Below are 24,418 nucleotides of genomic sequence, written 5' to 3'. Positions count from 1 at the left end.
GGCCTTTGTCTTCCTTAAACTCTGCTTATACAAAGATCATCTGAAATATACTTGTGGCATGAAACAAAGGATGTTTTCCTCATTCCCCTTTCTATAAAGAAATCCTCAGTCAGAATCAGTCATAATGACTGGTAAAAGTATTTCAGCTATTTTTCATGCCATTAGGAAGAAAGATATCTGAGACCCTGAAACACAAAATTGTGACAGGAATGAACCAAGGCTGAGAAAATAACTGGGGCAGAGTTAGACAGAGCTACAGAGTAATAGTCGAGATCTTTCCTGTGCTATTGCTTTGTTTTTCAAAGCAAAATGCATCTACTGTTTCCTGGAATTTAAATGGATAGAAATTCTTTCTGCCCTTGTGCGCAGCCATTTCGTAAATGGAAAGCACATTCCTTCAGGGGATTGTAATGTAGAGCCTTTCATCTCCCAACCCTGGTTCAAACACAGTCCAGGGCTGTAATGACCGACTGTTTCCCCGTCTCTGCTCAAAGTGCAAATAGCGGTGTCGGCTGCTGTTTCCCCGTGTGGGTCAGCCCTGTCTCAGCACAAATGCGATAGTGCATTTGGCCATAATTTGTGCTTTTGTTTTCCCTCTGAGATGGCAAACTGGACTTTCCCTGCCCTCAGGGTGAACTAACAAAGGTCCTTCAGCTGCCTCCAAGCAGGTTCAGAGGGTGTCAGGGAACTTGTCCTGGGGCCTTTTCGCTGCCTGTTCTGTAGGTTCACAGAGGAATTTGACCATCCAGTCCCACATCTTCTGCGAGCACTGAAAGCATTGTCCTCTTAGTTTTTGCCACATTGTTTTAAGCCACATTTACTTTGGTGGGCAGAGTAGAGAAATGACAATATCTTAGTTTTTAAACTTTGCAAATCCAAGTAACTCTTTCTTACCTTAAACAGAATTCAGAGGGAAGCTATAAATACTGTATTTCAAACGATGTTCATGTCTTTTATACTTAGCAGGCATCATTACGGTGTCCAGGAATAGTTCCTAGAAGTGGGTGTTTGGGGTTTGTCCTTGCCATCAGTGGAAGATCAGTTGTCTTCAGATCTTAGTGCTCCTTTCCTCTCTCAGCAGATCTGAGTTCAGAGAGAACTTGCAGCTAAATCATTTTTCTCACACTGCCCGTGTTGCTGTGATAAAAGAGTAATAGAGGGCTATTTGTAGTATATTTCAAGGACGTAATCTGGTGAAAACACAAAACACTAATTAATTGAAATGTTTGAAAGTTTTATTTGCTTCACACACACTGATCATATCCTGGTTTATAAGATCTTTTAAGGGAGATGAATCAATGAAAAATGTTTGAAAATTGCTGGAAAGGAAACTAAGCCTTTAGAAAACCTACTGAAAAAAAAAGGCAGAATAAGCTATTATAACTTCATTTAACTCTAAGACATTAGAGCAATATTAGAGATATTAGAGCAATAAATTTATATGTAAAATAATATATTCTGCCCTTCTTCATATTTAACATATAACTATTACTTTATATTTTAACTATATAAATAATCTTAATTGCTTTAACTACCATAGAGAATCACTGCTTTATTATTAGTTTCATAGCAGTAAAGGTATGCTACTTGCACAGGTAAGTGTTTGTTCCAAAGGCTCCTTTGATGGGGATGAGCACAGCAATGAACAGCAAAAGGTTCTTGGAGATGTGGGGACAGGTAGGAGCAGCTGTGCTGTGGGAGTAGTAGCAGAATGGACTCTCTGGATGGGCAGCTAGAAAAGGAACACACAGGTTGGTAATAGCATTCAAGCACTTTATTGATACCTCATCAAAACCGTAGCACAAAAGTTTTCAGTGCTGTTCAGGTAACATATAAATAAACAGAATATTGCAGAAAAATGGAGTAGCATGGGAAGGGCAGGTCTAGAAAACTGTAAGAGGCTGGGATAACAGACTGCCTTTATGTTTAGTATAAACAAGGCGTAATAATATATTTGGGGAACAGACCTCTCTAGGAAACTGAGTTAAATAGAGGAAAGACCATAGAAGCAGGAAGGGGGAATTTACACCACTTGCCATAGTTGTTAGAGGTAGCACAGCTGCAGAGCATGGGAAAAGCTTCTGGGAGCAACTCCAGAGACCACAGCTAGGTGCTCTTGCATGGCTCTGGGGGTTCCTACTTCCTACTGCTGGGGGTTCCTACTGGAGGGAGCCAGCATCCCTGGGCAAGGGCTCACAAGCAGGTCTCCGAAATGACTGGTACAATGTTCTGGAGGTGACTTTCATAGGCTTAATTCCATAGTGGACTTGTAGACTTACTACGTAGACAGTGCAAGATGCTGGGTGAGAATAATAAAAACAATGAGCTAGAAATCCTCATGGAGGAAAATAAATAATTACCAGTCACTAATGCTAAATATATATCTTTAAATGAGTCATATGGCTTTCTCCTATCCTAAATTGTACTACTGTTGGTTTTCTGAGAAGTTTTTGGATCATGCCAGGATTTTTCTGCCTCTGGGTCTTTTGCCACAACATCTGGACCCAGGGAAGCTCCTGGCTCTGTGAGTGTTTAACCCTTGCTTGTGTTCCCAGTTCTGCCTCAACATTAAATCTCGTTTTGATATATTTTATTTCAAGGAGTGTCTTCCAAGTATGCCGAGCTGTCAGGAGTTTACATCAGCAAGTATTTACCACTCCAGCGAATTTACTCAGTGGAGGAGAATCACTGTCCTTTTACCACAGAAGACTTGGTGAGAATTTATTTTCTTGTCATTGTTGTTGTTGAGTGCAGATAGTTCATCTACTTTTATATTACTATGACAAAGTTCAAGACCTCTGTAGATCATACTCAAACCAGTGGGTGGGGTGCCAAGGTACTGGGACTGACTCGGTTGCAGGTATTTAACGTAAAATGCCTTCCTTACATAATTAGAGAGTGAAATGTTGGTGAAGTCACCAGAAACTATTGTTTAGGAGTGTTTGTAGTATATGCTGTGACTCTTTTAACAAAGTTCAGACGTTTTCAAAAATAGTAGTGCTTGTCTGCAAACGGCCCACTGGAGGAAGGCTTTATTTGGATTGTTAATTTTTATTTTGCACGTTCCTCATTGTTTACATCATCAGACCTAAGCCTTGTATAAACAATAACTAATGATTCATTTCTGGGAATTTTTTACCTCTTGTTTCTTTTTATAGCATGTCTTCAGAAATAGCATTCTCTTCTGCAAAAAACAGCAACAAAAATTATCAAAAGCACTACCCTATTCATCTTATTGTAATCAAACTTGTTTTGCCTGCCCTAACATTTTTATTTATTTAACTGGATAATTTCTTCCATTATTTATTTTAAAAGCTTTATTATAACCTACAAATAAAAACTTGACATAAATCTCAATAATCTTCAGGGCTTCCTTCATTTGAGAATTAAATTATTCCAATTAGAGTTACACCTTGCTTATGTTTGACCTGAATGCATCACAGCAACCGCAAGGAGAGCTTGCTCAGATTAAGTTGTCATTGTATTTCCCTGTCCTTCATCATTTTTATTCACTCTCTGCGGTCTCAACACAACCTATTTTTACCAACCACCCCACAATGATACCTTCTTTCAACAAACTGGCCATTTTTACTGTACAGACTTTATTCAGAATTTTGTATTTCTAGGCAAGATATCAGGGGCAAATATTAAATCCTTAAATTGTATCAGGTCAGATAATACCAAATGGCACAAGTAAGTCTATAAATAACTGGTTTGTAGTTAGTTTATAATGTACTGAATCTTACACGGTGTTGTGTGCCACGAGCTGTAAAATCTGTGGCTCGCATAGGCACCCTGGAGTTTAAAAAGTGTCTACAATTTTGCAGGATATGTTCTAAAATAGGCTGTTATTTTAAAATTTATTTATAAGATATATGCTCTACTCAAAGTTATTATTATACACTGTATAGCTGATGTTAATATCAGTGTTGTGGGCCTTGCTTTCTTTAGGATCTAATAATTTTCCTCAGCATATGAGGTGACAGGAGCAAATAATTCCATTTTAATTTAGGAGACTGTGGGGAGAAATTCTGATGAAATAATAGCCAGGTTCCTGCTTTACGTTGCACACAAATCATAAATATTTCACACTCTATCTTGTATCTGAAGGGATTCCCGTCTCTTAGAAGAGTTTTGTTTGTAATTAAGGTACAAATTACCACTCAACATTACATTGCTCTTCATAAAACACATCTTCAGTATGATTGTGTTGTGCTACGGTGGCGTGTTCCCCACCAAAATCAATTCAGCACACCGGGCATATCTCAGTCGCTTCTCTCTTACCCTCCTTTCCACCGACAAGGAACGGACCGAAGGCTCAGTCACTTCTTTGGGCTGAGATTGAAAGAGAGGGTGTTTTGCATTTTTAAAGCACACTTAATAATAGAGGGCAAGTTTCTGCCGTTATAAACCTAGGGGTTGCTGGTGAATACGTGATGTGCAGAACTCCTCCATCACCCTGGCCACAGAGGGCATCGCCCCAGGGGCCTGGTAGTGAATATGCTCCACCGGGCTTTTTTTTGTGGTGCTCTCCTTCCTTCTCCTCTCTCTTCCCCACCCACACTGCTGCCGAAAACACCCATGCGCAAAAAGTTAGTAATGGCCAGAAAAAACAGCGTAGAGGGTGAGAGGCAGATCTGCCTTCCCAAAACCAGGGCAAGGGGAAGGGGACTCTGGGGACCATCCTTCTGGCTCAGCCCCAGAAGACGAGAGCTGCTGAACACACAGCCTGCCCTGTGCTTGCTGCTCAGGGAGACAAACCATCTAAATGAGGACTCAGGACAGGAGCTTGAGGTCTCGTTAGCCTTCCTGTGGCCCTCGGTATCCTTGACCTGCCCTCACACTCCTGCGCAACCCTGCCAGATTGCTGGAGCTTTCATCCTGGCATGCACGGATCTTGCTGAGGGTTTGCACCCTGGGTGCATAGATAGCGTCAGGCTGCATTACTGTGCTCATACAGCCAGAAAATTGTCCGTAATTCTCTTTTAAAACTTTCTGGGCGTGCTGGTGTTTCTGCACATCTGTAGGTGTTCTGCATGTGGCAAGCAGGAGTTTACAAGGTTCCTGTGTGATCCAAGATTTGGGATGTTAGGAAATCTGCTGCAACAGTGAGAGTTGTGTTGGAGAAATGAAATGTAGGCACCTGCTCGCTGAAATTGTATTGTACTTGAACTGAACATTTTAACACTGATGAAAATTAATTTCAGTTTTATGGGAGGCATTTACATATGAACAGGCCTTAATGAGATACAAGCAACTGTCAGTTGCTGACTTCATAAACAAATCAACACCTAATGACTGAACAAGAGTTTCAGGATAATTCAGTAAATGTAGTTATGGTAACTCGGAAGGTAGCAAATATAATTTTATCAGCTACAAATTTGCATTAGATTGTTAGGGTTTTTAATATCTAGAGAGAAGACAATGATTTTATTTGAAATCATATATCCAAAAAAATTTATAACAGAAAGAACATAATTTCACTCACGGTACATCTGGGAGTCACCATGATTTCCTTATGCTTATGTAAAATGTCACATAACAACAGTGACTTTTATTTGACATCAACCTGACTCAAATACAATGTCATCAGAAAGCTAGATTGCCTTCCAGTAGCATCAAAAAAACTGGGAAGAAATATGAGGAACTGTGGAGGTTTATTTTGCTTATAATAAAAAGCATTTGTAACTCCTCAATAGGACACTTCCCATTTGAATACGTGTCCAAATGTAGACTGTCCAGAAAACCAGTATTTTATCACTGAGAACGCAGCTGACAGCTCCTTATTCTCTTTTCTTAATTAACACAGCGTTTTTAAATTGTTGATTGCCATTTTTAACAGCATAATCCTCTTAAGCTGTTGTTACCTTGAGGTGCAGAGCAGCCTTGGAAAGCTTTGAAAAGCAGTGAGCAGGACTGTCTTGTCAGTGCCGTTGCTTTTGCAACTGAGAATTCAGCCTAACACACGTTTCCCTCACTCGAAGAGGAACCTGGATCCCTGAGAGCTTTTGTTGGCTGCAGCCGTGTGCCAGTGTCCCCGCTGTCCCTGTGTCCTCATGCCCTCCCTGCTGGGTGAGAAGCCGAGGGCAGCCCCTTGCCCTGCCATGGCCACGGCCGGGGACTGCGGGACTCCCACGGCAGGGAAGCTGTCCCCAGGGTAGAGCTCTTTGTCTGCAGCCAGAAATATCCCTGCCCGCTAGGACGTGGCTCCCTGGGGACTGTTCCCAGCCGTCTGGCTGATGCAAACGCCTCTGTTTCAGCTGCATGTTCATCTCCAGGCAGCAAAGCGACTCCTCCCTTCTTCCCCTACCCTTAAAAGAGAGAAACAAATCTGCCACGGCGGCATCTACCTGGGGAGGCCTCTAAGCAACAAGTGGAGCTGAGCTCACTCTTAACTTGAACTTGAAGAAATTTTTTACAGTGAGGGTGGTGAAACACTGGGACAGGTTGCCCAGAGAGGTGGTAGATGCCCCATCCCTGGAAACATTCAAGGCCAGGCTGGACAGGGCTCTGAGCAACCTGATCTCGTTGAAGATGTCCCTGCTTGTTGCAGGGGAGTTGGACTAGATGACCTTTGAAGGTCCCTTCCAATCCAAACTATTCTGTGATTCTATGATTGATGTGCAGCCAACATCTGGGACCCGAGGAGGAAGACAGAGCCTCCCCGGCGCTGTGTGGCTCTGTGCCTTGCAGGGTGACAGTCCCCTGCGGCACGGGGCAGCTCCCTGCAGCAGGAACAAGGCGATGAGCTTGGCCAGGGAAATGTTTTGCTCAGGTGAAACCCACACAAGCCCCAGCACGGGCTGCTGGCCCTCGTGTCAGCTTTGTGCCCTGTGGTGCAGACCCAGCCCTGGGAACAGCCTCACAGCACTGCTGCTGGGGGTCTTCTCAGCGCGGTTTCAGGTGCGGTGCTCCCCTGGGCGCTGAGATGCACATTGTTATCGCCTGTGGGTTGGCTCTCCCCGCTCTTTGTGCAGGACGGGTGTGAGCCTGGTGCCCCGAAAATCAGCCATGATGCACCCGTGCAGCTGCCCTGCAGCGATGTTTGTACCCAGCAGCGGCTGGCGAGTGGCTGGGGAAATGCCATTGATGCCACACCAAGCAGCACAGGGAACTGTGCTCAGGGGGCACCACAGTTTTTTTGGCACCAAGAGACTTCCAAGAGATGTCCACATTACCCCTGTATCACTGTAAACCCCCCCAATTTGGTTTAAATACCTCTGGGGCTGCAGATTCGCACTCCTCACCTCTACCCACACATCTTCACTAAAACTGGACAGGCCTGGCTGTGATGCTCTCCATCATCTGGGCAAAAAACATGACACAATTTTATTGTGCTGGAAGGTCACAGAGGGGTTTTGCCTTCTATAAAACCTTTCTTTTGTTTCACTATTGTTTTTTCCTCAGTGCACATGAGAGTTAACACCAGTCATTACCATTTTTCTGAAGCACATAGTCTCTGTCAGAGCTCTCTGCGGTGCCATTGATGCTCTGTAGCAAACACGAAAACTACCACTGAGGTGATGTGCCGGCTTCAGAGCACTCAGAAAATAAACAGTAAATAATTGTGGTGAATATTGACTGTCCATTGTGCCTATGCAAGCTTAGGAAGTCCTTCGTGTACAGGTTACTGCATTGTGCACTTTTAATGGATAATTCATAGCTCTTGTAATGTAACCCATCAATACATTATATCCTGAGGGAGTATTTAATGGGCAGATCTGCCCCCACAGATTAGCTCTGCCTGCCATAAAAATGCTTACAGTATTTTCATATCAAGCAGATACTTAAAACAGACAACAAAGGTCATTTCAATTAAAAATCAAGCCCTTATGCAGCTTGACTCGTTTTTCAAAAAAATAAAAATTGCAATTCTAAAAATTTCCCCAACCATGTACTAAAATAATATTTGTATATTTGTAGTATGCAACTGGATGGTTAACTGTTCTGCTGCACTGTCCGTTTTAGCTGCACAGGCTGCCTCTATACTTTTTTCTACTTCCATAAATGCAAGCAGGTGGCTCAGCCACCTTTACAACATTCATTTTAACAGATCATTCTACATGGCTGTGGATTTTTTTTTTTTAATTAAAGTAACAGCATCATATCCCATGCCATCATACTGTAGTCACATGGCTCAGAAACAAGCTAGGAAAGAAACTCCCACTTCTTGTAGCAACCTGCTGTCCCTCATCCTCAGCCCACCCAGTCAGCCCTTGGCCAGGCACAGGTCCATCCCAGTTTAACGTCTGATTTTTAATTCTTTGCAGTCAGCCTTGCTTTCCCTGTCCGTCCCTTCCACAGCTCTGCAACCCAGCCTCAGAACCCATGTTGGCCCCAGCACCCCTTTTTTCCCAGACTCATCACACAGCCAGTACAGCCCCTTTTGCTCCATCATGATGAACAATTTCCCACCTTTGTTTCACTTCACCCACAATACATTTTTCTTAATCTCATTCTGGCACAAGCATGGAGCTGGTAGCTGCCACTAGGCAATGCTTGTAACCTGTTGGCAGGTTGGCAGGGCAGCTTGGAAAGGATTTGATGATGACAACATTTACTCTTCTCGTGACTCAGTTTCTTCTCCAGCCTTGGTTTTTGAGGTTGATGGATGTCATGCTAGATTTGGCGAGCAGGAGTCACTCAGCATGGAAAATACCTATATCACATTGGACAATCTCCTAGAGGGCCAGCACCAAGCACTTTTTAATGCTTTTACCTGACTCCACTATAATAAAGGAAAATGAAGTTGTTGAAGAGAAACTATTTAACTAGAAAGGAGAAACTACAGCAAGGTTTTCTCCTTGAAGAATATTACAAGTATCTAGAGCTTAGTTATATATAGGCAAGTAATTTGATCCAATGATTCCCCACCACAAACCTTCAGTGGAACAAATTTTGTCTGAGTAGTCGGCCAAGAGCAAGCACTTTGCAATATGGAAAAAAAAATATGTGCTATGAAACAGGATCTTTGTCAAAAACATGTGATCGCAATGCCACCAGTGTTATATGAGCAAAATCTAGTTTACAATAATCCTGAAAAAAGGAAATTGCTGTACCAAATAAAAACTAGTCTAATATTGTCAAATGGAAATAGCCAGTATTCAAAGGGAAAAAATGTTCACACTCAAGAACTTAGTCTTCACAGAATTTTTTATAATAATATCAGAAGAAACCTTTTTACACAACTTATAGCCTCTTGACTGTGACCCAAAATATAAAAATCAAAGTCATACCCTATATCGACCTTTCTAATTTTGCATTCTGTCACCCTCACAGGATGGCACTGAATAAAAATCCGATAATATCCATTGATAGGTTTATCTTAACATCGTGCATAAAGACTCTGTAACACTTCTGCAGCCTTCCTCCCAAATGTCATTAATGACTGGAAAGTCCATTATATAGCCCTGCACAGCAAGTGGCATCATCTAAAAAATTCACTTACAAAAATCTGGTTTTGCTTGTGCCAGCCTTTGCAGACTGGGCTGTGATTGTGATATCAACTTACTTTATTTTTTTTTATAGTTACATTTTATCTTTTTTCCAACAGTTCTAGAAAGAATCACAAATTAAAGCATTTTTATTGGTTTTAAGGTCCAGTGCCACACGTTTCCGCTGGAGTCAGTGCTACTATACAACCCAAGACGAATGGGCCTTGGACAACATCTACATCGGACAGCAGTGTCCCAACATGTGCAGCGGACATGGCTGGTGTGACCACGGCGTTTGCAGGTATAAAGCATTTGCCAATTCCTCTTAAAAATGATCTCCTGATATGTCAGGTATCCTGTTGTTTTGTATACTTTTTTTTTTTTTTCCTGGGGGTTGGGAGATGCCGTTGTTTTATTTTCAGATTAAACATTAAAAACTAAAAGCACTGGAGGGGGTTAGACCATTCAAGTAACATTAACAGTGAGTTGCTCCACACATCTCTGTCCAAGAACCCACACACTTGGCAGATGCAGGCATTGGAAGAGCTTTCAGTGGCAGGGGGCTGCCCTGCTGCAGGTGTCCTGGTGGCCACTCCAGCCCTTTGCAGAAGGACCCCAAGGACCAGCTCAGTGCCGGGGCTGTTTCGCTGGGTCACAAGGGCTCCAGGGACCAGTTTGGCAGCACTTGGCAGCTCCTGTCAGACCAGGTACCATACCAAGGGTACAGATTACTGCCTTCCAGCTTCAAACTTTGTGGACAAAACAGGGGTGTTTTAGAAATAAGATGTAGCTTTTTTCCATTATCCAGTTATTCTAGTTTGTTTCCAGGATCCAAAATTCCTATCACATCTAATTTTAAAAGGTCAATGCACTACATTATGTAATTGTCAGTGTCAAATAAAGTCTTTAAAAGCTCGATACTTTTACACTTCCTTCCAGGTGTGACTCAGGGTTTCAGGGTACTGAATGTCAGCCTGAAAATCCCCTTCCTTCGACCATCATGTCTGATTTCGAGAATTCGGATAGCTTGAAGACAGAGTGGCAGGAAATTATTGGGGGAGAGATCGTCAAGCCTGAAGAAGGTTGTGGGGTCATCTCATCTGGCTCCTCGCTCTACTTCAACAAGGTACTAATGAGGGATGGGAGACTGAGAAAGGCACGTACTGTAGGTTTGCACGGAGCATGATGTGGTTGTGTGGCAAAGAAAAGGAAGGTGGCAGAAAGCAGCACACAGAATGAGAAATGCATTAAGCAGTGTAGCTGTGCTCTGCAGGTAAAGAACAAAGCAATCAAGAGAGAAGGAGGGACACGTGCATTATGTATCCAAGAAATACCAGCTGTAATGGAAGGAAGTAAATCTCTGGTGTGCTGGGAAGTGTGTACATTCATACTGTCTTAATTGTGCATTTTCTGTTTTAAGATTTGGTTCTTTCTCAACATCTAGCAACTCCCATTTGTTTGTTCTGTACTGTTCTGGGCAACAGATGGAGAAAGTTTGACTTTCCAGAGGCCAAGTAGCTTTATTTGAGGTCCAATACTAGTGGAAAAAAAAAAAAAAAGCCCCTCCAGATGTTTTGAAAGTGGTTAGCCTGTAGAAGGATACTCTTGTATAACTTGGGCACTTTGCAGACAAAAATAATAGAGCAGGAAAGAGATGTAGGGAATTCTGCTAATTAATAGCAATTATAGCTAAAATAAAAAGAGGTCTTTATGACCAGATGTAAGATTATGTGTTGTAATCACAGATTTATTTTTTAATGTTGTTCCTCAGGTCTACTACTGGGTTTTGTCTTGTTCTTAATTGAGAGGAAGAGTATAAACGCAGCTATATGCTTCTCTTTTAAAGGTTTGATCAAACTGACACTGTTGTCATAAGAGCCAGATTAGTCCCAGAAGATTAACCCAATATGCAACGCTGTGTAATTGTGTGTTGTTTACATCATTACAAAAATCTAACCCATCAAATTATATTCAGCACTCCTACATAGTCTCACATCCAACTCCCCTGGAAATGTAGCTCTGCGCTGAAAATTTTATAATAGACCAATCAGTATAATGAGCTAATTGTGATAATTGGATTTTTTTATATAATTGTCTTTTCTGTTAGATGCTTTTCCTTCTGGCTCAGTTCCTTATGCCAAGTTTCTCAAAGTAGTTTGCTAAATTAGAATTAACCTGCTATGATCTTTCTTCTGATTTCTGCTAAGGAGGAGTGAAAAACTAATTTAGAAATTCTTGGCTTCTTTCTATTGATCTCTAAGGGTTAGGTTATCATTCATTTCTTGAGTAGTAGCAGTCTGTGTGCCATCAACAGAAGGTGGTTTATTTAATTTCTGTTTAGATCTTTTCCAAGGCTTCTAGTGGCCATGCTGGTAGATAATCAAGATTATTTTTATAGTTGCCCAACAGTTCTGTATTGTTTTGGGAGCTCATATTCACAGGCTCAATTTCTTTGCATTTGCTCAAATAGCCATTTTTTATTTGAATGTTTAATGTTTACTACCATCATCAGTTACTGCTACCAGAATTAATGTTGGCTTTGTTCTGCCAACCCTCAATCTTTTGGTTTACAACTCATTTTAATCAATTGTAGGTGTGTTTGCAATACAGAGCTCTTTCAATTAGCTCCTGCAATTCCTCTGAGGCTTTATGTCACTCGTGCCCTTTCTCAATTAACCTGGATCTGTAATTAACCCTGCAACAGGCAGAGTTGCTGTGGGTGTAGATATGGAAAACCCGCCTGAACAGTTTTACAGCCAGAGCTTGATCCACTGTGGGTCAGTGTGTTGGTTTTAGTTGTCACTGGCAATGCAAGCTGAGTTTCAAAAACACAAGCATTCAGTTTCCAAAAATTAGTCTAGCAGTGTGATGTGGCCTATTTGGTAGAGTCCACAAGTGAGCTGTGGACCCAGGCTGGAATGCCAGCAAAGCAGAATGTTCTGAGAAGGGAAGCAATAGATATTTATTGTGCTGAGTTTACCCTGAACTGGGTAGGAAGAAGAAAAAGGTAATGAGTGGAACAGGTTTTATATTCATCTATCATGACATTAAAAAACATAGATGAAATTTTAAATCTTAGCTCATACATCTTGTTACTTATGTCCAGCTAGATCACATCACTTTTCTCAGATTTCTCAGGAAATTTGTCAGGAGGATCATGCATGTACAAGTGAGAGACAGGGAAAAACATAAATGCTACTTGAAACACAAGCATCATTTTATAACTTAGCACAGGTTTCCCTTTTTGATACATTTTTGGTTTTGGAGATGGTCAGGAACCCATAATTTTTAAGGGAATTAAAACCAGTAGGCGTGTCGCCACCTCTGCTCCATTTTGGGGGGCGATACCAGGTTGCATCTTTTTCTAATAAATGCAGTTGTGAGATTGTTGCATCCCCTCTCCAGCCACACGTATTTGGCTTTGCCCTACCTATAACAGCTTGCGGTAGCATGATGCTGTGCCGGGACAGGGCTGTGCCAGGCACGGGGCATGCGAGTCACCTCTGTGGGGACACTGCTCTTGCCCCGTGTCCTGCCTCACCACATACCAGCATCTTCTGGGCGTGCAATGTGCAAGCCCACAAGCTCAGCCTCAAGCAGCAAAGCACCCAGGGAAGAGTGGAACAGGATAACTCCAGTTACAATGAAAGTCTCTTAAACCTTAAAGCTTTTTTTAGCTGAGTATGCTCTGTCTTCCTTTGCCAACACGCACAGAGTGACCATGTTGATCACAGCATAGACACCCAAGAGCTGTTTCCTGCTAGAACGCAAAAACATCCATGGAAAAGCTGTTGACTAAATGTTATGAGGCGATTTTTTCTCTGAGCTGTGCTCGGGTAAACCTGAAACCAAATCCACATGTTTTAGGTGGGAGACTCCTGGTTTACAACACTTACTAGGAAAAGAGCATAGTTTTGCATAGTAACAAATCTTACTCAGGTGAGACAAGAAGAGAAAAAACCCTCCCTGGTTTGTGTGTAGGAGATGGGCTTCAGGCAACAGCTATTGTAGGGGCAATAATTTCAGATGATCAGGCAACCCTACACAGTGCAAGATTCGACTGGAGAAATGAGACTTCAGAAATGTCCTTTTACTGCTTTATGCTTTATCGTTAAAAAACTGAATACTTAAACGCTTAGTGCCAACTGGTCCAGGATACCCAGGATCTGCTCTTTGTCTTCCAAAGGTGCTTGGCATCTTGAAGGAATGAGACAAAATAATTGTGTTGAAATTGCATTGTGAAGTTGCATTGTGTGTTGAAATGTAATAATAAAAATGTTTGTGGGATCACACCAGAGTGATTAAGATACAAAGGATGGTCAAGCACAAATCATTGTCTGAAAACCAAAAAAAAAGGTCATGTTAACATAAAATTCAACGTCTTCCGTGTTGTGCAATTTTCTGTGCAATATTCGTCTGTGTTGGAGTTTAAATATGTCTATTCATAGTGAAGGTGTCATATTTAATACTATTTTCCCCCATCTGGTCTTTTTATTTTAGGCTGGAAAAAGACAGTTGGTAAGCTGGGATTTGGACACAACCTGGGTGGATTTTGTCCAGTTTTACATCCAGATAGGAGGAGAGAGTTCTTCATGCAATAAACCAGACAGCAGAGAAGAAGGTGTGCTGCTGCAGTACAGCAATAACGGTGGCATCAACTGGCAGCTACTCGCAGAAATGTATTTCTCTGACTTTAGCAAACCCAGGTATAATTTTGGTCTAAATTAAATCCATACTGCATCAGTCTTTTTTAAAAAAAAATATTTCTCGGTTTATGAAAACATGAATAACAATTTCAAGTTATAATGCTTAAAAGCCATCATTATATGGAAACTTTTCGAGGCTGCCACAGTAAACTCCTGTCACTAGGAAGGAAAAATCTAATGAAAATGGGCCTTAAAAAAAACTGAAGTAAAACATAAAGTTTCCAATCACTCACCTCCCATGTGAAACATGACTAAAATGTTAATATGTGCAAAACACTAGCAAGGAAATAGAGAACTTGCCCAAAAGAGGTGTAGAAATCTACCATTTCCTCTGACTGGTTTCAGATGTAATGCACATATATTAATGTCACATACCACAAAAAGTCCTTTAAGGAAATGTTTAAGGAGGAGAAGAAATCATGTTCAGCATTTCAGATTCACTGTAAGATAGCTTGTCAGTGAAAACTTGTCTGCATAGCTATTAACATTATTTCTATTATCTGTAGTTCATGTCTTTCAATACGTAAATAATTCCTATCTTCCCATCTTGTAATTTTGTATTGCAATGAACAATGTTTTCAGTCGGACTTCTGTAACTCGGCAAGCTTTCCTTTTCCAAAGGTGATCTAGGCACTTGGAAGTATAAAACCATTGAACTTTGTTTAGACTCTACTTTGTCAGAATCACAAGACACATGCAACAAAGGAGCTACATACTGAAACCTTCATCACTGGACCCTCCAATACATTATTTTTAGACAAAACATTTGCCCCTCTGAGAAAGCAAGAGTGATGGTCCTTACTGAATATAGCTATACATATTTATTTTTCTGCTGCTTCAAATGTGGTGCAGATTTTATTTTCCAATTTGTTATTTTCCAAAACATAAATCTAGGTATCCTCTGGAAAAAGAGGGTTTCCCATAGCTCTGAACAATTCCTCCACCTCTCTCTGCCTAACCAGCAAGTGAAGCAGGATCCGTGGTTCCAAATAACATGATAAAAAGAGTACCGAAATAAATATATGTATAAATGCAGATATGTAAGCTGTCTGAAATAGGACTGAACAAGTAATTAATTATTGTACTTTTTAACATAAACATAATTATATTTGAAACTTTAACTTTTATTGAACATCATTTTTGTAAGGTGTTTCCTAAATTGAACATAAAGCAAACTAACTGAGGAGACCTCAAGTTCTTTCATGAAGATCCATATAGGAGGCCTGAAATATTTTTATCCACAGTGAAAACTCTGCTACATATGAAAACTCTGCTACATAACCTATTGCATTTTAATAGAAGGATGCTATTGTCTACAAATAAGACCAACCAGCAGAACAGAATGAGAAATTACTTTTGCCAGAGTACTTCACTGTTACTTGCTGGCGCCAGAAGAATGTTAAGACTTGCTGAGCATGAACCTGCTGAACAGTTTAATTCAAAGCGGAAGAGTTCAAATCAGTTCCTTACTCTGCCAGGCAATTTAATAGAGAGCAAAAAATAGCCATTGTCTTCAGGAGTTTACATTCTTCCCAGACAAGAAGGACAAAGAAGGCTTCTTGATATAGAGTGTATAAATAGGTATCCAGATATGCAGAGGGTTTCTGAGGACTTCTACATGTAAGACAGATCGTGGCTTTCCTGCATCTTTTCCCTGTTCAGTGGCATTTCTCCCACTTCTCTACAGAGTGTGTTCCCTAAGGTTCTTCTGAATTTCTGTTCTTCAGGTTTGTCTATCTGGAGTTGCCGGCTGCAGCCAAGACACCTTGCACCAGGTTTCGCTGGTGGCAGCCCGTCTTTTCTGGGGAAGGGTATGACCAGTGGGCCATTGATGACATCATCATTTTGTCAGAGAAGCAGAAGCACATCATTCCCGTTGTTAATCCCACTTTACCACAGGTAAGAGCAGGCTGTGGGCATCCCCATGAAACAGGAACCATCATATCTGTTAGTAGACTTTCCTTTGAATACAGTTTTCTCTGAAAATGCTGGGTGTATTTAAAGACGCAGCTGTAGTGTTTGCAGCTGTAGCTCTCTTTGTGTGGTACTAACCTGGCTCTTACAAAACATCACACTCCTAATCTTTGCGATAGAGCATGTAATGATGTTTCTCCTCAAAAAGTCAAGACAGAAATCTTGGAAATTACAATTTTTTGAAAATTACAGAAAACACAAATTGCAACATTTGAAAATTTATGGTTTTGGAAATTATTCTGAAGTCACACTGCAAGGTGATAGTACTTATTGTTGCTTTTCTTCTCATTTCTGACAGAACTTTTATGAAAAGCCAGCATTCGATTACCCCATGAACCAGCTGAGTGTATGGTTAATGTTGGCCAATGAAGGGATGGCCAAAAACGAAAGTTTCTGCTCTGCCACCCCCTCCGCCATGCTCTTCGGTAAATCAGATGGTGACCGGTTTGCAGTGACTCGAGACTTAACTCTGAAGCCTGGATATGTCTTACAGTTCAAGGTATTCCTTAAACATAAATCCCTGCAGAATATCAGTAAAACTGCCCTTAGTCAATACCTGCAAGATGTCCTGGGCCGCAGTTCAAAACAAGGTGATAAATTACATCATTGTGTAAAAAGATGTGAAAAGCACAAGTATGAATTCATACAGCATAAAATATCATGCTGCTTTCTAAAAGCGTAGCCAAAACCTTGGTGCAGGAGAACTGTTTTACCCTTCTGGAGAAGTTTTAAAGCTTGTTGTTCTTCAACATGTTTCAGAAGTGGATTGAAGTGACTGTCATTATATTCGAGTCAGTACTAGGAAATGCTACTGCACTGTCAAGGGAAAAAGGATTTATCCCGTCTGGGGCTCTGTGACTACAAAAGCTCCAATGTGGTTTGTGTACATTTTTTGTATTTTAAACTATTTAAGGACTTACAAGCTGCTCTGTCCTCCAGTGTGGGTTTTTCTTATAATTTACTTTTATTGTGTCAATGAATATAGGCTCCAATTAGCATTCTCTTCTCTAAAGGGCTTCCAAAAATTTCAGTGGTCTGACAATACATCAGAATATGGGCTCCAAAGAAAGTGTATTTGCTTTGACAAGCTCTTGTTTCTGAACCCTAATCAAAATTTTATTGAGTTTATAATGAAATCCCATTGGTGAATTCTGGAGGTTGGTTGCAATGCAATTTTAATGAGCTCACCACAAATACATGGTCCTTACATAATTGGTGGATACAGACACTGAATAATTTACAAGTGGAATTATTAAAGAGATCAGATGTTTACAGGCAGCTTTTCAAATATATTTCCCACAGTTCTATAAATAGAAAAGTTAGTTAGAAATAATGGGATTTGTAAAATAATCTCATTTTGTCTAAAAGTTATGCTAATGAAATGCTATAGAAACTGAGAGGTTGCAGTACAATTTCTGAGTAGTCCTCCCAGTTTTATATCTTAAACTGTCTAAAAACCAAAAATACTTCAATATATAAATACCTTTTTTATCCTTTAAAAGATGCTGTTTTCCTCTTGACCACTTCAGTGACTAAGTCTCCTTTCTGTTGGTTGGATGACCAACAGCAATTCGGAAATGGCTTAGTCTAAAAAAGCAATACTTAAAAATATTAACTACACCTTCCATCTCTGAAAGCCTTGGCAATGTAACATAAATATACAAAACATAAACAATATGTATCAGAGAACAGTGAGTTCTTCATAAAGTCTGTTAAGATCTGAATTTATAATCCTCTCTTTTTTGGAAAACTTTTAAACTGGCCAGCACATAAGGGTGTAAGTTCTATTTGCATGCTTTAATTTTAAACATACGGTGAAATGCTTTCCTGCGTTCATGAAATTTCCCTTTTATCTAGCTGCCTGGAATAATTTTGCATTGATAAACTCAAAGACAGCAATTTGTCAAAATTATTTCATTTTACAGGAATGATTTTGTTTAAATTTTACATTCTACAGCTCAAGTAGAATTTCTGCAATAAAATAATGAAAACTAATATTTCTCTGATAGCTCGGAAAATGAAGCTGAAAACTTCAAATCAACAGTTGATTTTTGTCTTTGTTACATTCTCATTTCAGATTTTAATATGCATTTTTCTACTTCATCCAATTTTGTTTTATTCTGGGGGCCCAAACGGCACCAGTGGCTCCCAGACATCATTCCTGCCAGGTTAATGATGAGGCTGTGGTCAGGGCTCATGGCCCAGAGCAGGGGGCACCTGCAAATCAGGCCGATCCCCTCGACATATTGGGTGGACTGCAGATGGGATGGATTTTGGAGGACACAGCTCTTCCTGCTCCTCCCAGGCATAAAGGTGCCTGGGCACAGTTTGCTGTTTGTGGCCTGTAATGCACCAGGACCTTCAAAAAGTTAATTTCATGTTTTGGTGTGCTCAACCCAGTAATTTTAATGAAGGGATAGTGGGAATTTTTACTGAGAAATGTCTTATTTGGGTAGGAAACAGACTCTAAGCATCAGTCACTGTTTGCCAGCAGGGTTCAAAGCAAATGTTCAGAGTGCCAAGCCTCCCAAACCGAAGTCACAGGTAGCTTGCAGCCAATAAATATCAATAAAAGTACAGGATTCTTCAGATCATATCTATTGCTCTGCTTTTTTGCAGCTGAACATTGGTTGCACCAACCAGTACAGCAGCTCTGCTCCTGTTCTGCTTCAGTACTCGCATGATGCTGGGCTCTTCTGGTCGCTCGTGAAGGAGGGCTGCTACCCTGCATCTCCGGGCACAAAAGGATGTGAGGGAAGCTCCCGGGAGCTGAGCGAGCCGACCATATATCACACGGGAGACTTTGAGGATTGGACAAGAATTACTATTGTTATCCCCAGGTCGCTTGCAGCCAGGTACTGTCCATTGTAGGCCACTGATGCCGCTGCTACCCATGAGTTAGCTGCCTCTTCTTCGATGTTACAGGAGCAAAAAAGTTCCAAGCTGTAAATAAGAACAATCTTAAAATTTGGTAGATCTAGGAAAAATATACTGGAAGAAGCTTTCTCTTTTAAAAGCACCAGAAGAGTCTATAAAATTAAATTACAAACTAACAAAAAAGGAATCCAGAACATTTTAATTTTATGTCAATCTCTTCATCATGGTGCTGTCTGTCTTTATGCATATCAGTTAGGTCAGAAGCACCAGCAAGAGAGTGATAAGTCACTTGAATCAAATAAGCCATTTCAACAGGATTAATTTTACAAACAGTCATCACTGAGCAAAGAAACCCTGGCAGGGTATTTGAGCTGCTGTGTAATGTGCCGTGTCACTGAAGGAGGCTGGGACAGCTGAAGTCAAAGGAGGGAGGGATGATGGGTGTCCTCATCTGTGAACGCGACCTCAGCATTGGGTTAACACAGACAAGAAAACATCAAATGGTCAAAGTCACAAATAAGCCATGAAATCCAGTGGCTTTTCTCAGTCTTACATGGATTGGCAGAAGTTTCTCGCTCCCCTTGCTCACTTTCTTACACCATCCACAAACCACCCTGGTCTGATTTGCTGCCCGCACCGAGCACTGCCAGCGCAGCTGCACCCCCAGCCCCTTGCTGTCCCCCTGCTGCCTCCTGCCTCTCTGCCCTGGCAGCCACTCCTGTGCTGCCCCTGGATTTCAGCTCCATCCTCCTGCCATGGGCTCCTCATCCTCCAGCCCCAGCACTGATTTTGAGTGTGTGGCAAATTGTGTGGGAGGGGAGCCGGTGCCTTTGCTGCAAGGAGCTGAAATAGCAACATGTACCGTAACAAGTTTTTCTTTTCTTCAGTAATTAACCAATAAAAACAGGTGCCAAATTGCACAAATCTGACACCAGCTGATTTGATTTACCCAAAACAAGCAGTGCAGAATCAATAGCAGCAATCTGTTTGGCATTATGTTCAGCAATGTGATCAGGAATAAGAAGCTCATGCTAAACATTAAAAATGTAAGTATTGCAAGTACAATGAGGGTCTCAGCATTGTGGGTCACTTTGGAAATCACGGTTCGTGGGTTCTGTGGAGAGCATCCATTGTGATCAGTTGGTACAAAGCACTAGCCCAATGATCACCTACCTGCCAAATCTCAGTGGATAGCAGGGGAAAAAGCAATAGGTTTATTACAAGGAGGATCTTATTTAATCCATTGGATTGGCAATGAGATGTTAAGTTGGTTCTCTCCTCTGGAGCTCCTATAAAATGATTCGGCTAAAAGTTAAAGACTGAAAGTTAAAAGCCAAAGTATTTTTTCTTGAACAAATTTCCTGTGCTGTGAGTCAGCTGGAGTAACCTAGTGTAGGCTCAAAGTCCCCAGAGCAGTTTCAGTTGTACAAGCTCAGGATTAGATCACTGTTTTCCAGGAATTTTCATGTTAGCATCCAAGAATAAAAATTTTGTATTTCTGTTTACATGTCCTGATGGACTCATTATTTGTCATTATTTTTATAAAGTGGATGATTTTTCTTGTGTCTAAATTACTTCAAGGTTTTCTGCTTAGGATTAGAGGATCCTGTAATAAAGTCTGCATCACTGCCATTACTGAAGTTCTCTTCCTAAGTACCATAAGAAATGGAGTCCTGGGATTTCAAAATGTAATCAGTAGTTCGATTTGAACTGAGGAGTGAAAGGCATCTTCAGAGTCACATCTAATCATTCACTCTTGTTCATAAGACCATCTATCTGTTCTTTGCATCACACTGGTGGATATGGCCCAGAGAAGTCAAAATACGTTTAAAAAAAAAAAAAAGGAAAAAATATCCGTAAGTGAAGTTGCACAAAATGTAGGATGTCAGAAATATTTTCTAATTTAGCAAAAGCTCCTTTAAACAAAGAGCACATAAAATACGCAGTGGGTATTGAAGTTGGGAATAGTAATATTGTGCCTTTTGCTGTTGTTTCTCTACAGTAAGACTCGATTCCGCTGGATCCAGGAGAGCAGCTCCCACAAGAGCGTACCTCCCTTCGGCTTAGACGGCGTTTACATTTCTGAGCCTTGCCCCAATTACTGCAGCGGTCACGGGGACTGCATCTCTGGGGTCTGCTTCTGCGACCTGGGCTACACAGGTAAGTCCTTTTTAGGTGGGATTACAGCAAGCACTGGCTGAGTTAAAGCTGTAAATCTAGCATCTTGATTTTCCTCTCCGATATTCTGGAAAAATATATGATGACATAAATTTTATGAGCTGCCAGCAAGAATCTTTTCATTTTGTTAAATAAAATTCAGCGCAGGCCAAACAGAGCAGCTGAAGGCAGCGGACACCGGTGATATTTCTGGCAACCACAATCTTTGAACACCACCATCTGTAGGAATGGGGAAGGAACGAGTGATAAAAGAGAAAACAAAACAAAACATTATAAACTAAAAAGTCTGTTTAAAAGCCTTTGGATCATCTTCAAAAGAATTGCTGCTGTTTTTCAGTCCCCTGGCCATCAGATGGCATGGGACCAGGAGGGAACATATGTTCTGACAAGCCCTTCTGTGGAAAATTCTGCTCGCTTGTGGTTTCAGGGGCTTTTATGCTCAAACACACACACACACACACACACACACACACACACACACACACACAAAAGAATAACAGTGATTGACACAACCAGTTGCACACTGCACTCTTTTCAACCCTCTACCCCAACAAAGCAATAAGCTAACATCTTTTGTACTATTTGTTTAAAACAGAATAAAAGAATAATATTTTTCTGTTTACATAAAATGCCTTATCAACATAAAGTGTGGCTGTTTTTCATCTAGTGAAATAAGCCATCTTAGAGTTTAGAGGACAAAGGTTTATTCTGCCTACAAAAATTTATAAAGAGGACACAAAAAGGTACATCCTGTCATCAGGGCATTTTTTTAGAAAAGCCTGGTACTTCCTTGTGTGTGGATGCAACAGAACTGTCTGCCAATGTACTGTATCTGACCTTTATTTGTTCAGCAGTTTCACCAAAATATCTCCCATATATTTTTTTTTTTTTCTTGAAGCATCACATGGAACCTGTGTGTCTAATGTGCCTAATCACAGCGAGATGTTCGACAGGTTTGAGAGGAAGCTAAGCCCTCTCTGGTACAAGATAACTGGAGGTCAGGTTGGGACAGGCTGTGGTGTGCTCAGCGACGGAAAATCTCTGTACTTCAATGGACCTGGCAAAAGGGAGGCGAGGACTGTTCCCCTGGATACCACAAATATCAGGTCAATCTTCAGTTCTGCTTCTCACGATTTTCTGTGTATTCATGTTGTCTCCGCTCCGCTATTACAAGTGTAGATGTAAGTAGGTGTGAAATGTTCTTCTGGTAATCACAACTTGTATAACAAACCTTAAAGCCACAGAAATTACTCTTTTGTTCCTTCTGGTGTACTACATCCTTTTCTTGAGATGGAAAACTTGGGTTAGAAATGAAATGGAATAGCAGCTAGTGAATACTAACTGCTTATCTTTCTGAGGAGATGGTTTGCATGGTATTCTAAATGGACAGGCAGAAGATGTGGTCTTGAGACTGCACAAAACCTAAGAATCTGCCTGTAGCTAGACAGAAAAACTCGCTTTCCACTGTCTGCGTTGAACTGCAGGCACACTGGTGGCGTAGCAATGAGCTGTTGTTTACTTGCCAGATGTTGTGAACTAGTCCGCTTGCCAGAAGTGCAAAAAAATGGAATGTGAATTGTTTCTGAGCAGTCAAAGGTTAACAAGCCTTCAGCTCTCTCCCTGCTACCACCAAATCCTGCTCTGCTGGTAGCAATTACCCTTTCTCTCTCAAATTGTCTAATTGATTAATGTAATTAGGATAAACAAAGGTCTGTTAATTCTAACCATTATTTAGCCTGGAGTTTGCTGCTGCTTTGTCCACTCTCATGAGGGATCATGCACCTGAAAACTTGCCCACACTACAGTTATATCGGTTAGCTTCATAAAAGATATTCCTCATGACAATTTCTCCTCTAAGAGTAAGTAATGCTGTGATTTGCTGGCTTATTTAATTTGTGTGATCATTTGCAAAGACTAGCCACCAGTTACTGCTGCCACCATCCAGCTCAGACATGTGGTGCTCCTTGGGGCAGTACAGGTGCTGCGGGTTTGGGGACATCCTTAGCTGCTCCCCAGCACCCACCAGCACAGCGCCAGCTGCCTTTCCTCTGTCCCCTGCGTGTCTGACAAACACGGGAATTATTTATATAATTATGTACATTGCTTAATAATTAAATTAATTAATTGTTTGACAAATACACTTTGGACAAGTACATGTTCGCGCTGGAACTCTGGGATGATCTTAGCACTTCTGTTCCACTGTCTTTTTAAATCTCATGTCTTTAATCCTGTGAAGCATAATATTGGGAGTAACCACATCATCAAGAAGTCTATGTTCAAATGGATTTTTTGAGTTATTCCTTCTTTCCCTGAGAAATCTTTTTTATAAAAGAAAATAATTTTCTTTAGCTTTAAGATTACTTTGAAAACGCTTTTAATGCCAGACTTACATTTTTATAGCTTTCCATTTTTACAGAGTGTGAACCATTTAAAAAGCCAAAAGAAGTTTTAAAATACTGAGCAATGTTCTTTCTTGACTTTTTAAATCTATCACTATTTCTGTTTTGCCTGAGAACATGGTCATCTGATGACTCAAAACTGCCCCAAGAATGTAAATGGCCAGAGGGGCATCTGATAAGAGCAACTAAGATCCATGTTCTGAACACATGCTCCCCAATTGAGCTGCTTTTCTGCTGAGACTGATCATTCTGTCAAAATAAACAGACATTGTTTGTTTTTTGTTGGGTTTTTGGGGGGGGTTTTTTTGTTGTTTTTTTTTTTTTTTAATAAGCATCACGGTGAGAAGCTTAACTTCCTTGAACAAGTCAAGTTTGACATCACATCCTTGGGCTGTTTGCTAGACAGAACAAAAGTAGCAGTCGTCTCAAACACAAATGGGACTTGTATCGATTTTTCAGCTTCTTCAGCCGCACCTGTGCTCAGGGGTAGGATCCATGTCATGTAGCTTGACTAGAACATGGACTCATCGGACTACAGCAATTACCCCAGGCTGCTTTTATGCTCAAACGAAAGAAATTGCTACTTCAAAAGGAAAATGCAACTCATCCTAAAATAGGGATAGTTAAAGCCAGTGCTATGTTTTCTGGAAGCAAGTATTTTTGTCATTAATTATAAGGGAATCTGGGTAGATCATGTAAGATTTAGACATTCACCCTTTGGACACCTTGCTTAGAACAGGTGCAGCACACTTAAATGTTTGAGACCATCAGTAACATTAATTGGGTCATTTTTTCCTAGAAGCAAATGCAGATGGCGTTTGTGAGAATGTGAAGGGTTAACTGAAAGATC

The 24,418-nt window shown here is 40.9% G+C and overlaps 1 protein-coding gene across 1 annotated transcript in view; it reads left to right on the top strand.

Annotated features, from left to right (window-relative positions):
• RELN (reelin) overlaps positions 1-24,418 on the top strand; it is a 289,052-nt gene that overhangs the window by 203,077 nt on the left and 61,557 nt on the right. Inside the window, exons 22-30 of the mRNA XM_065628247.1 lie at positions 2,601-2,713; positions 9,598-9,735; positions 10,374-10,560; positions 13,935-14,140; positions 15,868-16,039; positions 16,413-16,613; positions 18,734-18,969; positions 20,994-21,151; positions 22,068-22,275. Of these exons, the coding sequence (XP_065484319.1) occupies positions 2,601-2,713; positions 9,598-9,735; positions 10,374-10,560; positions 13,935-14,140; positions 15,868-16,039; positions 16,413-16,613; positions 18,734-18,969; positions 20,994-21,151; positions 22,068-22,275 (1,619 nt within the window). The remainder of the gene's footprint in view (positions 1-2,600; positions 2,714-9,597; positions 9,736-10,373; positions 10,561-13,934; positions 14,141-15,867; positions 16,040-16,412; positions 16,614-18,733; positions 18,970-20,993; positions 21,152-22,067; positions 22,276-24,418) is intronic.

Source organism: Caloenas nicobarica, chromosome 1, assembly GCF_036013445.1.
Source record: "Caloenas nicobarica isolate bCalNic1 chromosome 1, bCalNic1.hap1, whole genome shotgun sequence".
NCBI lineage: Eukaryota > Metazoa > Chordata > Aves > Columbiformes > Columbidae > Caloenas > Caloenas nicobarica.
Note: the sequence above shows the minus strand (reverse complement) of the source record. Positions and strands in the feature narration are given on the sequence as shown.